The 18396-nt window shown below is 47.7% G+C and overlaps 1 protein-coding gene across 1 annotated transcript in view; it reads left to right on the forward strand.

The window, feature by feature from the left end:
* ATP9B (ATPase phospholipid transporting 9B (putative)) overlaps window positions 1-18396 on the forward strand; it is a 169036-nt gene that overhangs the window by 76467 nt on the left and 74173 nt on the right. The window contains exon 11 of the mRNA XM_033087134.1: window positions 5232-5308. Within this exon, the coding sequence (XP_032943025.1) occupies window positions 5232-5308 (77 nt within the window). The remainder of the gene's footprint in view (window positions 1-5231; window positions 5309-18396) is intronic.

Genomic DNA, 18396 nt, shown 5'->3' on the forward strand with positions numbered 1-18396 from the left:
AAGGCCCAGGAAGGTGGCCGGGCAGCCAATGTGCCTGGCACCTGGAGAAGCGGGGGTCACATATGCAGGACAGGTCTGTGTGCGTGTGTTTCGTGGGGCCCGTGTGGACAAGAAGGTGTAAAACGGACTCCATAGCGCTGCACACGTTCACCTTTTCAGGGGTAGACAATGAAAGGTTTGATTTGGTCCTGATGTTTTATGCCTTTAAAGAGAGCTTGGTAGCAAATACGACCATTTTAATAGGGGGAAATCTGTGAGGTGTTTGATGTGTTTGTACTGATGAATTGTTATGACTTATTAACATAAAGAGAGAGAGAAAATAAGGATAGCCGCCATGGAGAGACCTCGGGAAGGGTCTCGCAGCCACTGTGAGGTAGGGCACTGTGCTGCCTGCGGAAGTGTCAGACTGTTGTCCTCCCACTTGTTTCACGTGACTGTGTTTGTGTTCACATTGGTGACAGTCGTGGGTCGTGTACGCCTTTCCCCCCAACCCCACCTCCCACACAGCCCAGTTCAGCAACGGCCTGTCCTCGGGCAAAAGACTGTGACTCTGGCAGGCCCGCTGTCCCTGTCACACGGCCAGGCATAGCTGGACTGAGGTTTGCACCCAGCTGAGCTGCCCTCGTCCTCCATGGTTGTCGCCCTCTAGCACCTTGCATACAGCACTTTGCAGGAGAATGTTGACAGAATGCACGTGTGAGCTCGTGCTGGGTCACAGGCTTTGTGCTCTGTGTCCAGGCATTGGTTCTGCCTTGGCTGTGATCACTGCTGTTTACTCTTCTGAATAATGGATCAGAATTGAGTTCTTTCATAAAGATACTGGAAGATTCTCTTTTCCTTCAGACGTTTTTATCTGCTCTTTTGTCCCCTGTGTATTAAAATGTTGTTACTGATCCCCAGACTGTTGATTTGTGGCCTTTCTTCTCCAAGAGACAGAAGCCACCTGAGCGGAAGCCTCCCAACCTGTCCCCAGTACATGGTTTCTCTCCTGAGCCCAGGTTCCTGGACAGCCTTGGCAGGGGCAGCTCCTGGCTGCACACTCGGTGAGGCAGACCCTTAGGTACACACGAGTGATGCTGATTCTCTGACATACAGACTTCAGTTTCTCAGGGTAGTTTTTTCTTCTAAGAGAGTATTTAGATTACTTTTAAAGCATCCATTTCAAAAGTTTAAATAAGGAGTCATTAATTTTAACTTGTTTGGACATTTTAAAAATGGAAGCTTTTTTCATTCATTTCAAATCTTTAAACCATACTCCTCTTTATTGAAAAACCTTGTTACTATGAGCTGTTGCTAGGCTGTATGTTCCCAGACTGCTGCACCCTGATGGGTGTTTGCACGACTTGGCTTTCCAGCAGTAGTGTATGGACACGCATCTTCTTTCTACCGGATTACAAGCTGAGAAGGAAAGGCCAGCATGTTTGTAAATCTTACCTTAAAAGCAGTATCAGTTGATTCAAGTTGCCTCACAGGTGGAGCGAACTCGGGCCTCCTCCCTTGTCACAGGAGACTAAAGGCATGGGAGCAAGGACTCAACACCACAGACAGACACAAAGACAGAGGGTCCCCAGAGGGACAAGCAAGGCCTCCTGTGATGCCACCTTTCTTCCCCTGGTCAGCTTAGGGACCGTTTGTCTTCAGAGCAGGGGCAGTGTTCTGCAGAGCTGCCATGTCTCACACACAAGTGGCTAAGGGAGCGTCCCCGCCTGAACTTGTCACAACCCTAGAAGCACAGATGGGCCCCAGGCAAAGGAGCACTGGCGTGTGCACAGGGGGTCAGGACTGGTAGACCCTGATAAATACAGAAAACGCGAGTAAATATCTGGAAACTTAACAGCAATTTGATGAAGTGATTTAATGTTGAAAAACTTGAGGCCTGTGTTCTCTCATCTTGGTGTTGTTTTTACTCTCCCTCTTGTCGATTTACTGTTGTGGAGTTTTACAAAGCTTATCCTCACAGCATGCTAATATTTGAAGGCACACCTGGCCCTTTGCCACCATGGTAGGTTTGCCAGGCTCCACTCTAGGGAAAGCTCGGCCTGATCCAGGATTGGTGCAGCTGAAGAAGCCCCCGCTAGAAGCGGCCAGAGGGACAGCCGGAGCTCTGGTACAGGGACAGAATCATCCTCTGGCTGAGCACTCAGGAAAAGTGGGAACAGCAAGGAACACACCCCAGCCTGCAGCCTGTAATCCCCAATCCCCAGTGAGGGGTGGGAGTCTTGGCTTCTTAGACTCTGGCGCTTTGGGGGCTGGGCAGTGGGCGGGGAAGCTCATCACTTCTGCGTGCTTGAAAGTTTCACCTGGGGCACACGGCGGGTGGGGCCCAGCCCCTGTGCAGGTCCCAGCTGTCACTCTGTGTCTATCCATGGCCTCGGTGTCTGTTACTCCCGAGGCTGACGCACCCACGCACGCTCTTCCTTGCGGTGCCCGTGGCTGTAGCTGGCAGGTGTGTCACGTGCGTGGGTTCGCTCGCACAGCCTGTGTCCACGCCCAGCAGTCACTCTGTGTCTGTCCATGGCCTCGGTCTCTGTTACTCCCGAGGCTGACGCACCCACGCACGCTCTTCCTTGCGGTGCCCGTGGCTGTAGCTGGCAGGTGTGTCACGTGCGTGGGTTCGCTCGCGCAGCCTGTGTCCACGCCCAGCAGTCACTCTGTGTCTGTCCATGGCCTCGGTCTCTGTTACTCCCGAGGCTGACGCACCCACGCTCTTCCTTGCGGTGCCCGTGGCTGTAGCTGGCAGGTGTGTCACGTGCGTGGGTTCGCTCGCGCAGCCTGTGTCCACGCCCAGCTGTCACTCTGTGTCTGTCCATGGCCTCGGTCTCTGTTACTCCCGAGGCTGACGCACCCACGCTCTTCCTTGCGGTGCCCGTGGCTGTAGCTGGCAGGTGTGTCACGTGCGTGGGTTCGCTCGCGCAGCCTGTGTCCACGCCCCTCGGAGCCTCCATCTTCTTTCTCGGCAGTAAGTCCCCAGCGTGTGGGTGCTCTGTGGTCCCCCTGGTTCCCCTGTGAGAGCTCACGCAGGAGGGCAGGTGAGATTGGCCACAGAAAAGCATCTGTACCCTGCAGCCGTCCCCAGGCACTTTGCGTAGTGTGTGCAGCAGGTTCTGGGCGTGTAACTGGAATCAGGAACTACTTTGCTTGGTTGTTAGCTCTCAGTCTGTCTGTCCATCTTTCTCTACAGCATTTTGTCATTCTCGTATTTGGTCTTTCCTTAATTTTGCAGAATATGTTATATTTTGTCTTATTTTCAAAGTCAACGTGTAAGCCCTTCCCCACATTTCTTTTTGCCACATGTACAGGCTGACTCGGTCATTCACCCTATAAATACATACCCTTTATCACAGAGAACGGAGCATATTCCAGATGTGCTGTGCTGACCAGTGATGTTAGTGTTTAAACCGCATGACAGGTTCAAAAACTTCAGTATTTTGAGTACAGAGAGGACTCATTTTTAGTGAGAATTAAATGAGATAATACTTGAGAGCCTTTACCAAACTTGAATAGATTATACATAGAAAAATGCATGAGGAATTCTGTTAAATGCTTTTATGTGTATTTCACATGCACGTACCAAGTTTATGCTGTAGATTATCTGATTGAAGTATCTCGTTAGTCATGTCATTTCTCTGATTTCGCCTTGGATACTTCAAAACTAGAACACGAGCTAAGCGTCAGCATCTGATAATTTACCTGCATGTTAGGACCGTGGTTTCTAGCTTGATTAGTTTTTAAGCCTTCTCTGAGACTTGTTTACTCCGCTAATGTTAAAAATAAATTAATCTTGTAATTTGTCTTGTTCTATTTTTGTGCTTATTTAACATCAGTGACACTTTTATACTTCCATTAACTTAAACTTAATTGGCAAGTTAGGAAAGTTTTCAAAATATTATGTCATTATGTATTTAGTATTTTTCTGTATACTAAGTACAGACATAACACTTAAGAGGTTTATTTGAATCGCAATATATAAAGGTAGCGTGGGTGTGGTTTGGGTTACCTTATATGCCAAACGGGCTTACTCTCCTTCAAGAACACAGTAAATTCAAGCCTCACAGCTTTCCCAGTGACACACATTTTCAAAAGAGGGGAAAAGGAAATTATTATTCTAAAAAAGAAAAATGTGTAACCTCTGCAAATATCACTGGTGAGCAGTTCTCCAGCACCTTCTGGCTTCCAGAACATTCCGTGGAGGAAGTTGTTTGTACTGGGACTTACCAAATATGTGGCTGTCGCTGTGCTTTATGTGCAGGAGATCCCTGAGATCGAACTCACTAGCTGCTGACGGACGACTCACTAGATCTCACACATTCACTTAACACAGCATCAGAGTTGTGTAGTTATTATGGTTAAGTCTGCAGTGTTGTTGATTTCAGTGAGTATTATGGATATATCATCTTTCTCACCTTGATAATGTTTCTCAGCTTCAAAATTTGAGAAAATTAGGGTTATGAATTATGCATAGCTGCAGTTCTAGAACCAGATTCCCATGGTTTTTGATGTGACATTCCAGAGATGAATGCCTCCGAGCCTTTGTAATCTATGGGTTGTTCTAGGGGTATTTTTTTATTCTTTTATCTTAAGATTGATAGTCCACAAAATTATCATTTCTTCTTGACTCATACAATTAGAAAACCAAACTAATTGTACGTGGAAACATGCATAAAAGAGACTAACAAACAATATCTAAATTCAAAATCAAAAATTATTTTTGTAATGTTTCCCTTATTGTTTTAATTCTATATGTGCCGAAATGTCACCAGAGGCTCTTATACCAGGTAGGACTGTGATATTTACAGTGGAAACATACTCGTAGACTCTTGTTCAACTGGTACCATGTTGGTTTGAAGATCACGTGATGAGTTTGGCCAATGAAGAAAGTGGCCTCTTGTAATTTACCTTTGGTGTTAGAGTTACCATTTTAGTAGACGTTGATGGATGAACATTGTCACTCTTTCTGTTTTCAGTGAAAAGAATATTGGTACATATTCTAATGTTATATGTAGGTAAACTTGTATTGCTTAAGAAATCACTTGAGTTTTTCAAAATTTGTTTTAAAAGTTGAGATTAGGTTTTTATGAACTAATCAAATTAAATATGCTGTTGGATAAATTTATATAAAAATTGAATAGTGTAATAATGTTTCCCATCAGAATGATTACTTAGAAAGTATTATTATCTCTGTGCGTACCTTTTATAGTATCTCTGTAAGGACCACTTTCGTATTTTTGCAGGTACGGTAATAGGTGTTGTCATTTATACTGGAAAAGAGACTCGAAGTGTAATGAACACATCCAATCCCAAAAATAAGGTAGGCTAGATTAAGGGGCGACCGCTTTAATGAACTTGCTCTTTCCTTTCCTAAGAAGATACATGTAGCTCTGAATAGCCCATTCATTTTAGCTAATGTATGATGTGAAACGGACTTTCAAAGTGTTGGTGGTTTAGGGCATAAATTCGCTGTATTTATGTAACAACAATTTACGCTCATACTGAAGAATTTCTGCAAGTATATTTTCTGGGTTAATCAGAGTTTTACATGTCTTTTAAATTTTCATTGTTGGATATATAATTTGCCCATAATTAGAGAGTTAATTGTGGGTCTCTTAATTTCTCTTCAATCTATTTATTTTACAATTTGCACTCTTTATTTTTATATTGGTGGTTCATTTTTAAAATAAAAGAATCTATATTAATGTTTTTATAGTATTTAATTTGATAGTGTTATATTGTTAAACTAGTTTTATTTAAGTTATTTCCATTTCAGGAGAAGTATATTAAAAACCAGATTTTAGTTTTACAGACTGCTTGATTATATTTCTAAATTGATTCTATTCCTGTTACACATTCCTGGGATTGTTATTTATGCAGTCAACGTATGTGAGAGTCAAATTGTAACAAAAAGGCTGTTGACCCAGAGTTGTTTCGGTGACCTTTCTCGAGTTCATGGCCATGGGTGAGAACTCTGCCTCTGGAGCTTGACTGCCTGCGTTCCAGTGTGGACGTTGCCACCGCACAGCGCTTGATTGTGTGTCTTTACTGCTCAGTAAACATTCCCTGTCCTCACTGACTCCCTATAAAATGCAATATCCAGTGTGAATGGACGGCCTCCTTCTGGACCCCAGCCCTCACTGTCAGTCAGGAAATCCTCACTGAATCCAGTGGCCCCACCGTGCCCCCCACAGAGCCTGAGGCCCTTCAGCCACCCTGCTGCCATCCTGCGCCCTCTCTTCCTCTGCCAAGGGCCTGCCTCCTTCTCTTTTTTCTCTTCCTCTTCCTCTCTCTTTTCTTTTCTTTTCTTTTTTTTTTGTTTGTTTTAAAGCCCTCTGGATTTCCTTGGTGTTGGCAGAATGTGTCTGCAGTAGGAAGGGCACCTGGGGGTTTTGCAGAATTGGCTTTGAATCCTTGCGCTGCCACTTGTGAGTGTCCAACGTGGGACAAAGTGCTGTCCAGGTTGCTGGAACCTTCCTGTGTGCACTTGGCCTGTGGGGCCCCCTTCCAGGCAGTGAGAGTGGAGGCCCAGGCCGGGTGTGAGCATAGCCCTGTGCCGAGTACTTCCTGTGCGCTCGTCATAAAGCCACACAACCCTTGGAGGGAGAGTGGCGTGTGGCTTTCGCGGCGTTGCCGAGTGGGACTGCAGCGGTCAGCATGGCGCTTGCTTCTCCTGGAAGGTACTGTGCACTGTCGAGGCCCCCTTGACATGGAAACACTTTTGTAAAGCAAAGAGTAACCTCAGGAGGGAAATAACGTCTCCCAATGTGCCTGTCATTAAATCTTTCTAAGTGTTGCATGTCAGATTTGTAAGAATAAAATTCAGGAAAGGGTTACAAGAGCTATAATGGACAAAAAGTAACCAAGGAAGTACTGAAAGAGTGTGTGGTGTTAGAATCCTAAATAAAGAAGGGAAGACAGAAGTGATTGCCACTGTTTGTAAGATGTTAGTGCCGGAAGACTGCATCACACTCTCCTGACTTAGTAAGAGCTTAGTCAGCTGACCGAGTGGGAATAAAACATAAGCATTTAATAGGGAGATCGAATCATGCACCCAAGTTTCACTGGTTTTTTTCAGGGAAGCTTAACTGTTCCCAGGACTCGATCTGAGTGCCGTCTTATGCACAGGGCGTATGGGGACATTCATCGCTAGCTGAAGTTTCGTGGTGGAGTCCATTGATGGCGGAGTAATTGGGCCAAAGGTACATATTTACGAGCGAGTCTGTCATGCTGCGATACATACCGCCGTAAAAGCACAGTGCTTTTCCTACGAGGCCGATTTCTCCACATGGCTCATGCCTGACATGTTGGCAGGCGCCATGCTCTCCATGGTCCCTCAGAGAGCCCTGCAGACACACTCCCGTACCCACTGGATAAGAAGAAACGGCTTCTGCCAGTGATGATGCAGCTCCCCTTCCTTGGCCAGAGCACTGTAGGTCCTCACCCAAGGTGACGGAATGCAGGAAGCACAGTCGTACCCAAGTGCAGGAGGAGGGCCAGGGGGGTCTTCAGTGAATCTACTGCTGACCACCCACGGCGTGCTCGCACTGACAGTTCCCAGGCCTCATCCCTGAACTTGGAGAAGAGAGGGACCTCGAAGCAGCCCTGGTGGTGCTGAGCAGAGGGAGTAGCCAGGAGAGAAGGTGGGCTGGGAGAGTGTGACCGGAGGTGGTTGGTGTGTATGACCGGGAATGAGAGCCGTGGGAGGGTTGCCGTCTTGGCGACCAGGAAACGCTGGTGACACGGAAGTGAGTGCCACCAGATGCAAGGGCAGCAGGAGGACCCTTTGAAGGAGGTTGGTGCTGAAGGGAAGGGTAGTCTATAGGGGGAGGGCCCTAGGGCCAAGGTCAGGGAGGGAGCTGGACAGGCTTTCGGGCAGGTGCCCCAGGCAGAGCAAGGTGACAGAAAGCCTGGACCACAGGGAAAGGATGTCATTGATGTTGTTTGTTTGTGGTGAGAAAATCAATATCACAAAACTATTAATGCTTTCAGTAAAAGGAGAGAGAGTCTTAGTTTATAAAGAAAAACAAATATTCTATGGAAGAATATCACTTAAATATGTAAACTTAAGATTACTTAAAAGAAAGTGATTTATGTTGTCATATGGAGAATAGCTACCATATAAAAAGTGGCATGGTTTCTTGGATTTGTAGAAAATATTTACAATCATCAGTCAGTCACTAGTTGCCATCTCCCTTCCCTTCTCTCCCCACATCTTGCTCCATTTTTCACTTGCTGCTTCCATTATAGCACATAGAAGAGGAACCTGCAGGTTTGTAAAATTGCCTTCAGTCCCTAGGATGAAAAACAGTACGGTTAAAGCAGTTCTGACTTCAGGACAAAAGATTAATGACCAATATCTGACGTGGTGAACTTGGTGCCAGCGTGGCAGGAGTTCCAGCCGTTCCCGATGTGTACAGGACGGCAGCCCAGCAGCTCAGGATCATGGATACGCCACTGGTGCTGGGTCTTCAGCCTATAATGGAGCCAGGCCCCGTATGTGATGTGCTGGGGCCATTTTGCAATAGCCCAGAGCAGAAGCAAAGAAACGGCTTGTGTCACGAGGCAGGTGGTCGGGGTGGGGGTGTCAGAGAAGCAGCGGGCTCCTAAGGTGGTGGTGTGGGCACCTGACACTCGGCACACCCCTAGGACCCCTTCCTGGTTAGCCCACAGTTTGCCTTCGGGGAGGGCTATCCCCAGGGGTCCCGACTGAGGTGGGCATGTGTGGGACTCTGCATTAGGCTGCAGTTTCTCGTGGGCTGGCATTGGCATCTGTACTTTTTTTAACATCCTCCCAGAGCTGAGCAGGTAATATTAGGTATTTTGCTACTTTTATTGGTTGCTTCATAAAATAAATGTTTAAACTTGTCATTCTATATAGTCAGCTAATGTCCCAAGTCTTATTTTGGCCAATTCTCCTTTTTGTCTTCATTTTGTCCGTTTTGTTCTCTCTAGCTGCCTTTTAAAAGAAAACTTCAAACAGAAAAGTAAGGAGAAAAGTATGATTACTCATGTACCTGAAAACCCAGGTTTAGTAGATACCATGCCACTTTATTCCAGTATGCACTTTATAAAAATAAAAATGAAGGTCCTTTCTCCAGCGGCTGCCCCAGCCACCTGCCTTATTCTGGGACACCTGGCCCACAGAGCTCGTCGCATGCCCAGTGGAGTGGCCCTGGGTGGTGACATCAACTTCACATCTAGCTGCACAGATCCCCCCTGGAGTCCCCTCCCCTCCCCAGACTCCTGAGACAAATTGGTGATGGTTGGGGCGGGGGGGTCCTGATGCACGCTGAAGACTGAGTGCCCGGTCCTCTTAGTGGTCACGATCACCTAGGATGCAAAGCGAATTCCTAGGGAAGTTCAGAAAACTGCAACTCAGTTTGTTGACTCTGGCAAATGTCCCACTTGAACTCATCCTTTCAGATTGCTCTTTGAAATTGAATCTTGAAATCTAACTTGGTCATTTTATGTCATCAGAATATACAGCTTGATGTTTACCGCAGTTTATTAGGGTACTTTTTAAAATGTAGCATGTTTTATCCAGACATGGGGATCAAGACTCCATCCGATAGTATTGTTAGGTGGAGGAAAATTCGAAGGTAAAAAGGAATCTTAAAGCTCCTTTTCAGGATTGAAATGTTTTCCCTCAGAGTGTCAGTGGGGTCTGGGGTCCACACAAGTTTGAAGATTTTATTTTAAAACTTTGAACAAATCAGAAGTTTTTATTACTAAGCAGTTACTTTTACAATAATATTTGGTGAAAGTTTAAATTATAAGGAGTGCGACTGGAGTAATGAAGTGCTTTATAAGACCTCGTTTGAGATATATTTAATAAGATGATACTTGATTACATTTAAGAGGGGAAAAATACTCGCAGGAGGTGAAGAAAAATCAGTTGTGACAGGTTGCCATTTTCACGCGGTCCATAATAATAACTTGCTGAGAGCAAGAACATCAAGGATGAAATGATAATACAAGTTGCCCCAAGCGGTTATTGTAATGCCTTGGGCGCATTGGTTTGTGTTGCTAATGAAACGATGCTTTCAGATGTCTTGCTGACAGGCGGACAGGTGATGTATGTGTGCCATTACCTGAATTAGAGCTCTGCTGGTTCCCTGAATTGTTGTAAAGGCCTTTCAGATAATGGAACCAAGTACAGTCGGCTGGTGTGCTTTGCAAGTGGGAATAGCAAGGCTGATCTGGAGAATAGCTTTCTTACCTTTAAAAGGACAGTCTATTAATATTTTAAAGTTGTGTTGGTGTATATTAAAATACTACACTAGAATAACTTATTTTTCTCTTTGCTTATGCTTACATGCAGTCTCATGCCCCTTAACGTTTTTAATGGTTGTCTTCTTTAGGAATAAACCATTTGGGGATTTAAATTCTTGTTTGAAGTGTTCTATAAAGCAGGTGTTCTAAATCGGAAACACGCATATTATTGAAAGTAAACCCTTCGTATCACTGAGAGGACTTAGTGTCGCAGGAGGCTCTGCATGTGAAGGGCTGGCCAATCACTTGTTAAATAAGAGCCATCGGGCCGTGTTTCCTCATTTCTGTGCAGGACAGCTAAATTCTCTACAATCAGAATTCTTGGCAGGCAAGTATAATTTATTCAAGAAGCAAATAAGTATTTCCGTAATTGTCTTTGTTTTTTGAAATCCTTGATTCTTTACCCCCAGGCCATAAACACTGTTAGAAATTGGTGGGACTTGTGATGACTTATTTCTCATGACATTTTCTTCTTAATTTATAAGCTCACGAAACTGAGTGTTTATTACTACCAGATCATTGTGAAGCATTCCTGATAAAAGCCTTTGGGACTGGTAAGAAACATGGTCTGAAGTATCTTACCTAGTAAGACTGAGAGTGACAGACCCGTTTCAAAGCTTCGTTATGGGGCTGGAATGAAGTTGGGCACAGAGGTGGCTGATCATGTTGTGACTGCAGACAGAAAAGAAAGATAGGGAGGTTCTCCTGGTATTTGGAAATTCTCAGAGTAAATATCATCTTCCCCGGGGGTTGAGGGACTGTGTGCTAGATGCCCTTTGTTATTATGCAAATCGGTCCCCTTCCCCCTCACCAGGCCTCGGAAACTCGTCCTGTGCATGGTGTGGGCTGAGAAGCAGAGTTTATTGGGGAAAATCGCAAGCCAGAGGTCAGCTGTCAGGCAGGCTCTCTTGGGAAGGGCTGCTAGAGCAGGACTCCGGGGCCGTCCTTGGGCCTCCTCCTCCAAGAAGGAGCCACTCACCTGACCAGACCTGGAAGGCTGTGTGGGGCGCCTGTGCGTGGAGGACACCGGTGCAGTGAGAGGCCCTGGGGAAGGGCAGACTTGAACAGGAAATTCCGAAGTCGTCTTTCTCCCTGTGTAATTAGCATTGTCAGCTAATAATTACCTTTTGGAAAACTTTACGCTGTATCCTGTGAGTTTGAATTTTCCCGCAATAGTGAGATATTACCGGCCTGGGATCCCTTTTTGAGGGGCAGTTATCCACGTCCAGCATTTCTGAAAGGCTGATTTTTAAACTGCTTAATTCTGGTAGAATCAAAACCTATTTCGAGGCCTTGAAGTCAGAATGAAATGTTTTGAACTCTATTGACCACAGAACACAAAACCTTCCGTGGGATAAATTAGTAAATACCGTTAGACATTTTTTATTTAACTGCACTGTAAATTGGAATTGGTGCTCCGGTGTATTTCTTAGTACTGGTTTCATGGGGCCCGAGACGTGTTAGTGAAGGTTATTAATTAGCCGCCCCTCCAGTGAACAGAGCCTCCCAGCTCCGAGCTGCACTGGACAGTAGTTGCAGGATTTGCTGCAGAGTATGGACCACACAGGCCGTGGTGGCAGGGCGCGCCGCAGCGCCCCTGGCGGTGAGCGCTCTGCGGTGGCCCTTCGCCCCGGGCCTGCTGTGCGCGCCTCGCCCCGCGCGCGGGTGTCCATCCGCCGGTGCCCAACAGGTGCCCCCGGTGTCTCACAGAGCCGGCGCTGTGTGCGCCCCGCTGGTGCAGCTGGTGCTGGGGTGGAGGGTGCGGCAGCTCCGTGGGCTGCTGGGGGGCTCCTTCCTCTGGTGGGTCCTGGTTTGCTAAAGGAGGCCCAGGTGGAGAGGACGGTCGGAAGACCGCTGCATGTCCCGCTGAAGACTAATAAAGAGCGTTGAGCTGAGGTCCGTTCCTGGCCCAGGAGAGCGCTGGGCACACTGGACCCTGCAAGACGAGACGCTGGCGTGGGACCGGCTCTGGACTCGCTGAAGCGCCGACATTTCTGGGCAGGGAGACACTGACAGACTGGAACCAACAGTCCCTTATGGTGTTTATTCTTGTTTCTGAAGCGAATCTAGTAGTTCACAGAAATTCATGCTTTTAAAACAGGTGGAGAAGAGGAATTACCTAAATTTATAAACAGGTTTCACCGTAACACTTTAAGGATTTTAAAGGATCAGTTTTACACAGATCCACAAAAAACGTTCCTAGACATTGGAACCGCAATCATTGCCTAAGGTGCCTGTCACTTCCTGTAGTGGTTTCCTCGGCAGAGTGAGGACCCGAAAACTTTGGTACGTTTAACCTGTCAGCTTGCACAGCCGCAGGCTAGCGAGCGCCGGCATCCCCACTCCTTACCGGGCTGCGGGCCCTTGCGGTCCTCCCTGCTGTGTGGGTACTGTCGCCTGTCCTCTCCTCCGCTCCGCACTGGCCCTGCTCACACTCACCCTCGCCGTGTCCTTCGTTCTCCCCGTTGCATTCCACAGACACGGTGACCAGCATCCTCTAGGCCTCGCTTGTATGTCACTTCCCTTGGGACCTGGTTTCTGCCTATCCATGTTTCCTACAGTTGGGAGGTATCCTTGCTCCAGCCCAACCGTCGGGGTCAGTGTGTCCCACCCGCCCGCCTCAGCACTGAGCACCATGTCTCAGCCCCGTCAGGCTCCTCGTCCCCAGCCTGTCTGGCTACCACCATCGCTCACCCAGGACAACTCAAACAGCCACCCTCCCCAGCACCCTGTCCCGCTGTTTGTCCTCTGTGTCTCGCAGCACCCCGTGTACCAAACGGAGTGGGCGAGGTTGGCTCAGGGATTCCTGCTGCTCTCATGGCAAACACCAGAACACCAGGACCCCACTGTCGCCTCCTCCGGTGGTGCCCACCCTCCCTGCTTCGCCCAGAGCACCCTGCGCTTCTCTGCAGCGCCGAGCACGGGTGGTGCTAGGGAGTTGTGTGACCAGCCGTCTGGCTCTTCCTCAGGCTAAGCTTCGTGACTACACAGATGTTCATCTCGATGCTTCTGGAGCCCTGCCCGGCACAGGGCACGTGCCCAGCAGACTGGTGGACCAATGAGGGAACCAGGGTAACTGCCCGTCCACTGTCTTCCCCTTCCGGGAGATCGGAAACTCCCTGGAAGCAGGCCGGGCCTTGTTTTCCCTGCACCCCGGGCTCCTCATACGTTGTGGATGTTGGACCGTTTAAATTAGCCTAAATTAGCCGCTGGAAGAGGATATAAACAATCCAGCAGTTCCACTTCTGGGTATTTTTCCAAAGGTGACGGACGTGAAGTCTTTGTCAGGGAGATGGCCGTATCTGTAAGAATTTAAAGTTAGAAACGTTGTCCTGGATGTTGTTAGTGCCCTGGCGGTATAGGACGTGGGGTGGGAACACGACTAGGCACACATTTCCCGAGGTTTCTATGCTCCACATGGCGTTCGCGACACTTCTGCACGGTCGTGTGTGACCTGTGGTTTCCTGTTTGTTCACAGGGTTATTATCTGTTACTGAGCTGGCTGATGCTCCCGTGGGCCTCCTTTGGCCTGGGGGAGCCCATTCAGCCTGGGTCTGTGTCCCATTGTCGTAAACCCACCACTGAAAAATACCTTCTGTGCTTTCTGTCACAAAAGATGTTCCCGACTCATCTTGGACTTTCTTTGTCCCAACCCTGGGATTAGGCCTGGATTCCTTTCATCAGAGAATGGTGGGAGGGAAGGAGGGAAGGGGAAGGGGAATGGATGGATGGATGGATGGACGGACAGACAGACCAACAGACGGATATGGAATGGATGGGTGGAAAGAAGGAAGGGAGGGAGGGAGGAGTGGATGGATGAATGGGTGAGCGGGTAGAGGGATGGATTGGAGCACACACACCTTTAAGTCTATATTTATTTTTTACATTCATGTCTATTGGACGCCATGAATGCAGACACACTTCCAGTTGTTGTCCAAGTCGGTGGGTTTTTCCTAGTTTTCTTTTTCAGTGTTGTACTCCTTTCCCTGACAGTGAGAAACCTGGTTATCATCCCCCTTAATGTATTTACTCATGTGACCGACTGCTGCATGTGCCAGTTGCTCCCCTTTCCTCCTGGAACTGCAGACCACGCTGGACTGTTTCTTTCTTCACGGCAGGGCTCCACACCCCACCTCAGCTGGACCACTCTGCTCAGGCACATAGCTGTGCCCTGTGTTTACAAAGGAAGACATGGGCACACTCACGTAATTATTCTTGGGTGGTTTTATTTTCGTTTCTTTTCCTGAGGGCTGAAACCACGTTGTTTGTGCATTTTGTAGACTTCAGCTAAAGCTTATGATGTGTTAAGGCGAACACATTAGGTGTTCAGTAAATTCTGATTGAGCAAACCCATGAGCGGGTCATTGAGAAAACCAATGAAAGACACATTAGCTACTGAACTCATCACCCCACAAGACCCTTTAGATGAGTATAGGACAGTACTGTGTTTAACTGACTTCAGAGGCAGTATCATCAAAGGAGCTCAGAGTCTCCTCAAGCCAGAGTCTAACATTTCGCCTGACGAGCAGTGTTTTGTGTTTTGCACATCTGTGGTCTCAGGCCGTTGTGCCAGCATAACAGGTGTGCTGAGGTGTTATGTGGTAACAGCGGAACAGAAGGATCCATGTCTCCAGGAATGCCTGGACAGACGCAGGCGCTGCGGCCTGATTCTGAGGTCAGCATCTCCCCATCCTGTGACCCTGAGCAAAGAAACACCTGAAGCTGTCGTTGCCCTTCGTAAGCCTGCTCCCAGTGGGGCTGCCACGTGGTGGTGGGTAGTACAAGTGATCACTGTCTGTAAAGAGATGATCACCGGGAGGGGTCCTCATGGACACGCTGGTCTTCCGTCTCTTTCCCTGCACTTTGCACGTAGTAAACCCTTAATGAGTGGTGGTCTAATTTAGGCCTGACGTCCTCCGCTGGCCTTAAGGATAGTTTTCTTGAATGTTCCGAATTAAGTGACGTTAGAGTTAGTGAGCACATGTAGGGAGGTGGGCCTAGAGCTCAGACTGTGTCCTCTCAGCCACAGAGCTAGATTTCTGCGAACGTCGCTGTTGTTCTGACGTGAAATGCAGCAGTGTTGATCGCTGACACTCACTGTGTCACATACAAGCCTGTGAGTGCTGCAATATGGACACTCTCCCAGTATCACAACATAGAGACATACAAATGAGAGAGAGAAAACAGGCAAGTGGTGTCACATCATCACAGAGAGGTCATTAACCTGTGGAAATGAGCAAATCATGTACGGTACAATTTAGAGAAGGATTTATTTTGTTTGGCTTGGGTATTTAGTCATTCAAGCAACAATTTTCTTAAGTTAAAGCCAATAATTTGTTTTTTTATTACAATTACAAAAATTGTTTCATAGCCTTAAGATACAGACATGGTCTGAAACACACAATATAGAGAACAGAATTTCCGTAATGGACCAATTTAATATGTTTTTAATTCCAAACAATATAAAGAAAAATGACTGCTCCCAAGGTTTAATTTCGCTCTAAGATGATGCATTTGCCGTACTTTGTAAATGCAGATGACATCGCAGCAGCCTTATTTTAGGAGGATGAGTGTGTGTGCCTGGCCCTGTCAGCGGGCTTGGGTCACTGTGGAATATATTCTGGATTTGAGAAGGAAATCAGATTGCAAAGTTTCCACACATTCATTAATCAGTCCTTATTTGAGATATGCTCTTAAACCTTGATCTTCTGGGTAAAGACTCATAACAATTTTACAGATAATTTATGGTTGCTGATTAACTAAAACCAAAAGAGATAAGTAAATGGTTCTTGGACATTTGAAAGTATCCATGTCATTTGTACAATTTCATTTAATACACATTTTGAATCATTTTAAGGATGTGTAACACACTGGGTTGTAACAACGTGTTCTCTTTGTATTCATGCTGACTTCGGACGTTAAAGAAACGAAGGCTGCTCGAGTTCTGATCTGTTTTATACAGTAAGATCACCCTGCTCAGGAAAGACATTCTATGTGTAAGTTTTAAGAGTAAGTAGGGTAGTTTAATTACTGTCCCCTTAAAATGAGCAGAAATAGTTCAAGGCGGATAAAAATGTGCACTTTGTCATTTTGTCAACACGACAGTAGTTTTTCAGAATACAATGGGAGGTTCTCCTGGCCACCCTGTTGTCACCCCAGTAGGTGGGAGCCACTTCTTGCTGGCCCCGCCGCTTCTCTTTATTTTCTGATCCCGTTTCTTGGTCAGTTGTGGTTGTGTGCAGGGCGAGCTATTGCTGCTGGTGCTAATTCATGGAAAGGTGTTTCTTTCTGTTTGTAACCTTTTGATGTCAGTTTACCCCATACGTTAGGTTCCATACAAATAAACTGAGTGTAGATTCTCCGAGCTCTAGGTCACACTCTTGACCTTCTGAAAGGGAGCACGGGGTGGTTACAGTGCCTGATGGGCGCATAAACGCCTTTCCTTCTGCTGACGTAGCAGGCAGCTTCCCAGACTATTGCAAAAGGATCACCCCCTGTAGCCTAAGTATTCGTGGAGTGTTTGGGGGATACTGAAAATGGACCCTAACGCACCTGGGATGTTGGGGAGGGCAGCAAGCGTGGAGGGAGTCAGGCTTGAGGGGAGGAAGAGGTGGTCCTGGTCCAGAGGGAGGGACCTCGGGGTGGTGCCTGGACCACACGCTGGGCCTGGCGCTTGTGTAGCCAGGCCTCAGTCACAGACGGGCCTCCTGCTGCCTGAGAGCGCTGGAGCCATGCGCTAGGGCTGAGGGAAGGAAATGAGGCGCAGGGGAAGCGCGCTCCAGCTGCACTGATGGCCGCGGAGATGAGGCGGGAAGCCCATTACGCCCGCTGACAGCCACTCAGCGCCCCTGCTGCCGGCTGCTACCGGTGGGTGAGGCGATCGGGCGCTGTGCGTTTTACGCCTCACGTGGCCTGCCGCATCCTGCCACATCCCGATGCTCAGAAATGTAGCCGGGCTCAGGAGACTCAGGATTTTACAGTGTTAGTATAAAGAATAATGTGCAGTTGAGCTCAGCTTTTGGGTTTCTCAGTAGAGTCTTTCAAACAGAAACGAGTCCGACAGCCCTGGACACTGAGGCTTGTGCCTGGAAAGAGCCGCGTGCTGCTGAGATTCAAGGGGCCACGGCTTCCGGCAGGCGGAGAGTTGCACGTGTGAACAGCACCAAAGGAGGAGACGATGCAGTCCGACGACCCATCGCAGACAGCCCGTCTTAGCCTTCTCTGGAAAAGAAGGGACAGGAGTCGGAGAAGCAAGAAGGACAGTGGGGACTGTGCGGGGTGCTTGCCTCTCAGCAGGACTCCAGGAGTGAGACGTGGATGCACAGGGGCCTGGGGCCCTCCAGGCTGCAGCCCCTGGACACGGGCTGGGCGCTTCACAGGGAGCCCACCCTGGGGCTGCAGGCTTGAGGGTCCTAGGCCGCCTTCCGCACATCCCACGTGCCCCAGAGTCCAGGGGTTGCAGACGGGAGGGGGCTGCACAGCGGTCAGCAGCAACCGACGGGAAGGTGACATGTCACAGCCCAACAAGGCACCCGCCTCCAGCACCCACAGTGGTGCATGCGCAGCCTGGGCCGGGAGGTCAGCAGGTGGCCTCCCCGTCCTCAGGCATCACCACTCTCCCTTCGCCATCCTGGCACTTAGACACAGCAGTGGGTGAAAGGGCGGCAAACACCTGAGTGCAATTTAATATCTATCTGAAATACTGATTTCTAATGGAAGTCAGTTAATAACAAGGATGTGAGCAGATTAGATGCCATTAAACTGAATATTAGGAGCTTCTTTTAGGGAAATACACATCTAAGCCTTTGTCCTATAAAAATGGTGTCCACGACCCTAAAGCTTTCCAGATGTGTAGGAATCCTGAGTCTAACTTCCACAGACATTGACACTCGTGGGTGATCGTGGATGTCATCCCATCAGCCTCACGCTTCTGAAGTCGTTCACCTGTTCGGTATTCCCTAAAATGTCTCCTCCACACACCATCTTACGCACGCTCTGTCGAGTATAAGCTTTGGCTTATACTTGAATTTTGCTTAAGAACAAGAATAATACTTAATTTCTGTTTTACTTTTTTGGTTTTAATTTTTTTTGGTTGACTTTACAAACACACACAAACTGCATAAACTTACAAAA

The sequence above is a fragment of the Rhinolophus ferrumequinum genome, chromosome 19 (genome assembly GCF_004115265.2).
Source record: "Rhinolophus ferrumequinum isolate MPI-CBG mRhiFer1 chromosome 19, mRhiFer1_v1.p, whole genome shotgun sequence".
Taxonomy (NCBI): Eukaryota; Metazoa; Chordata; class Mammalia; order Chiroptera; family Rhinolophidae; genus Rhinolophus; species Rhinolophus ferrumequinum.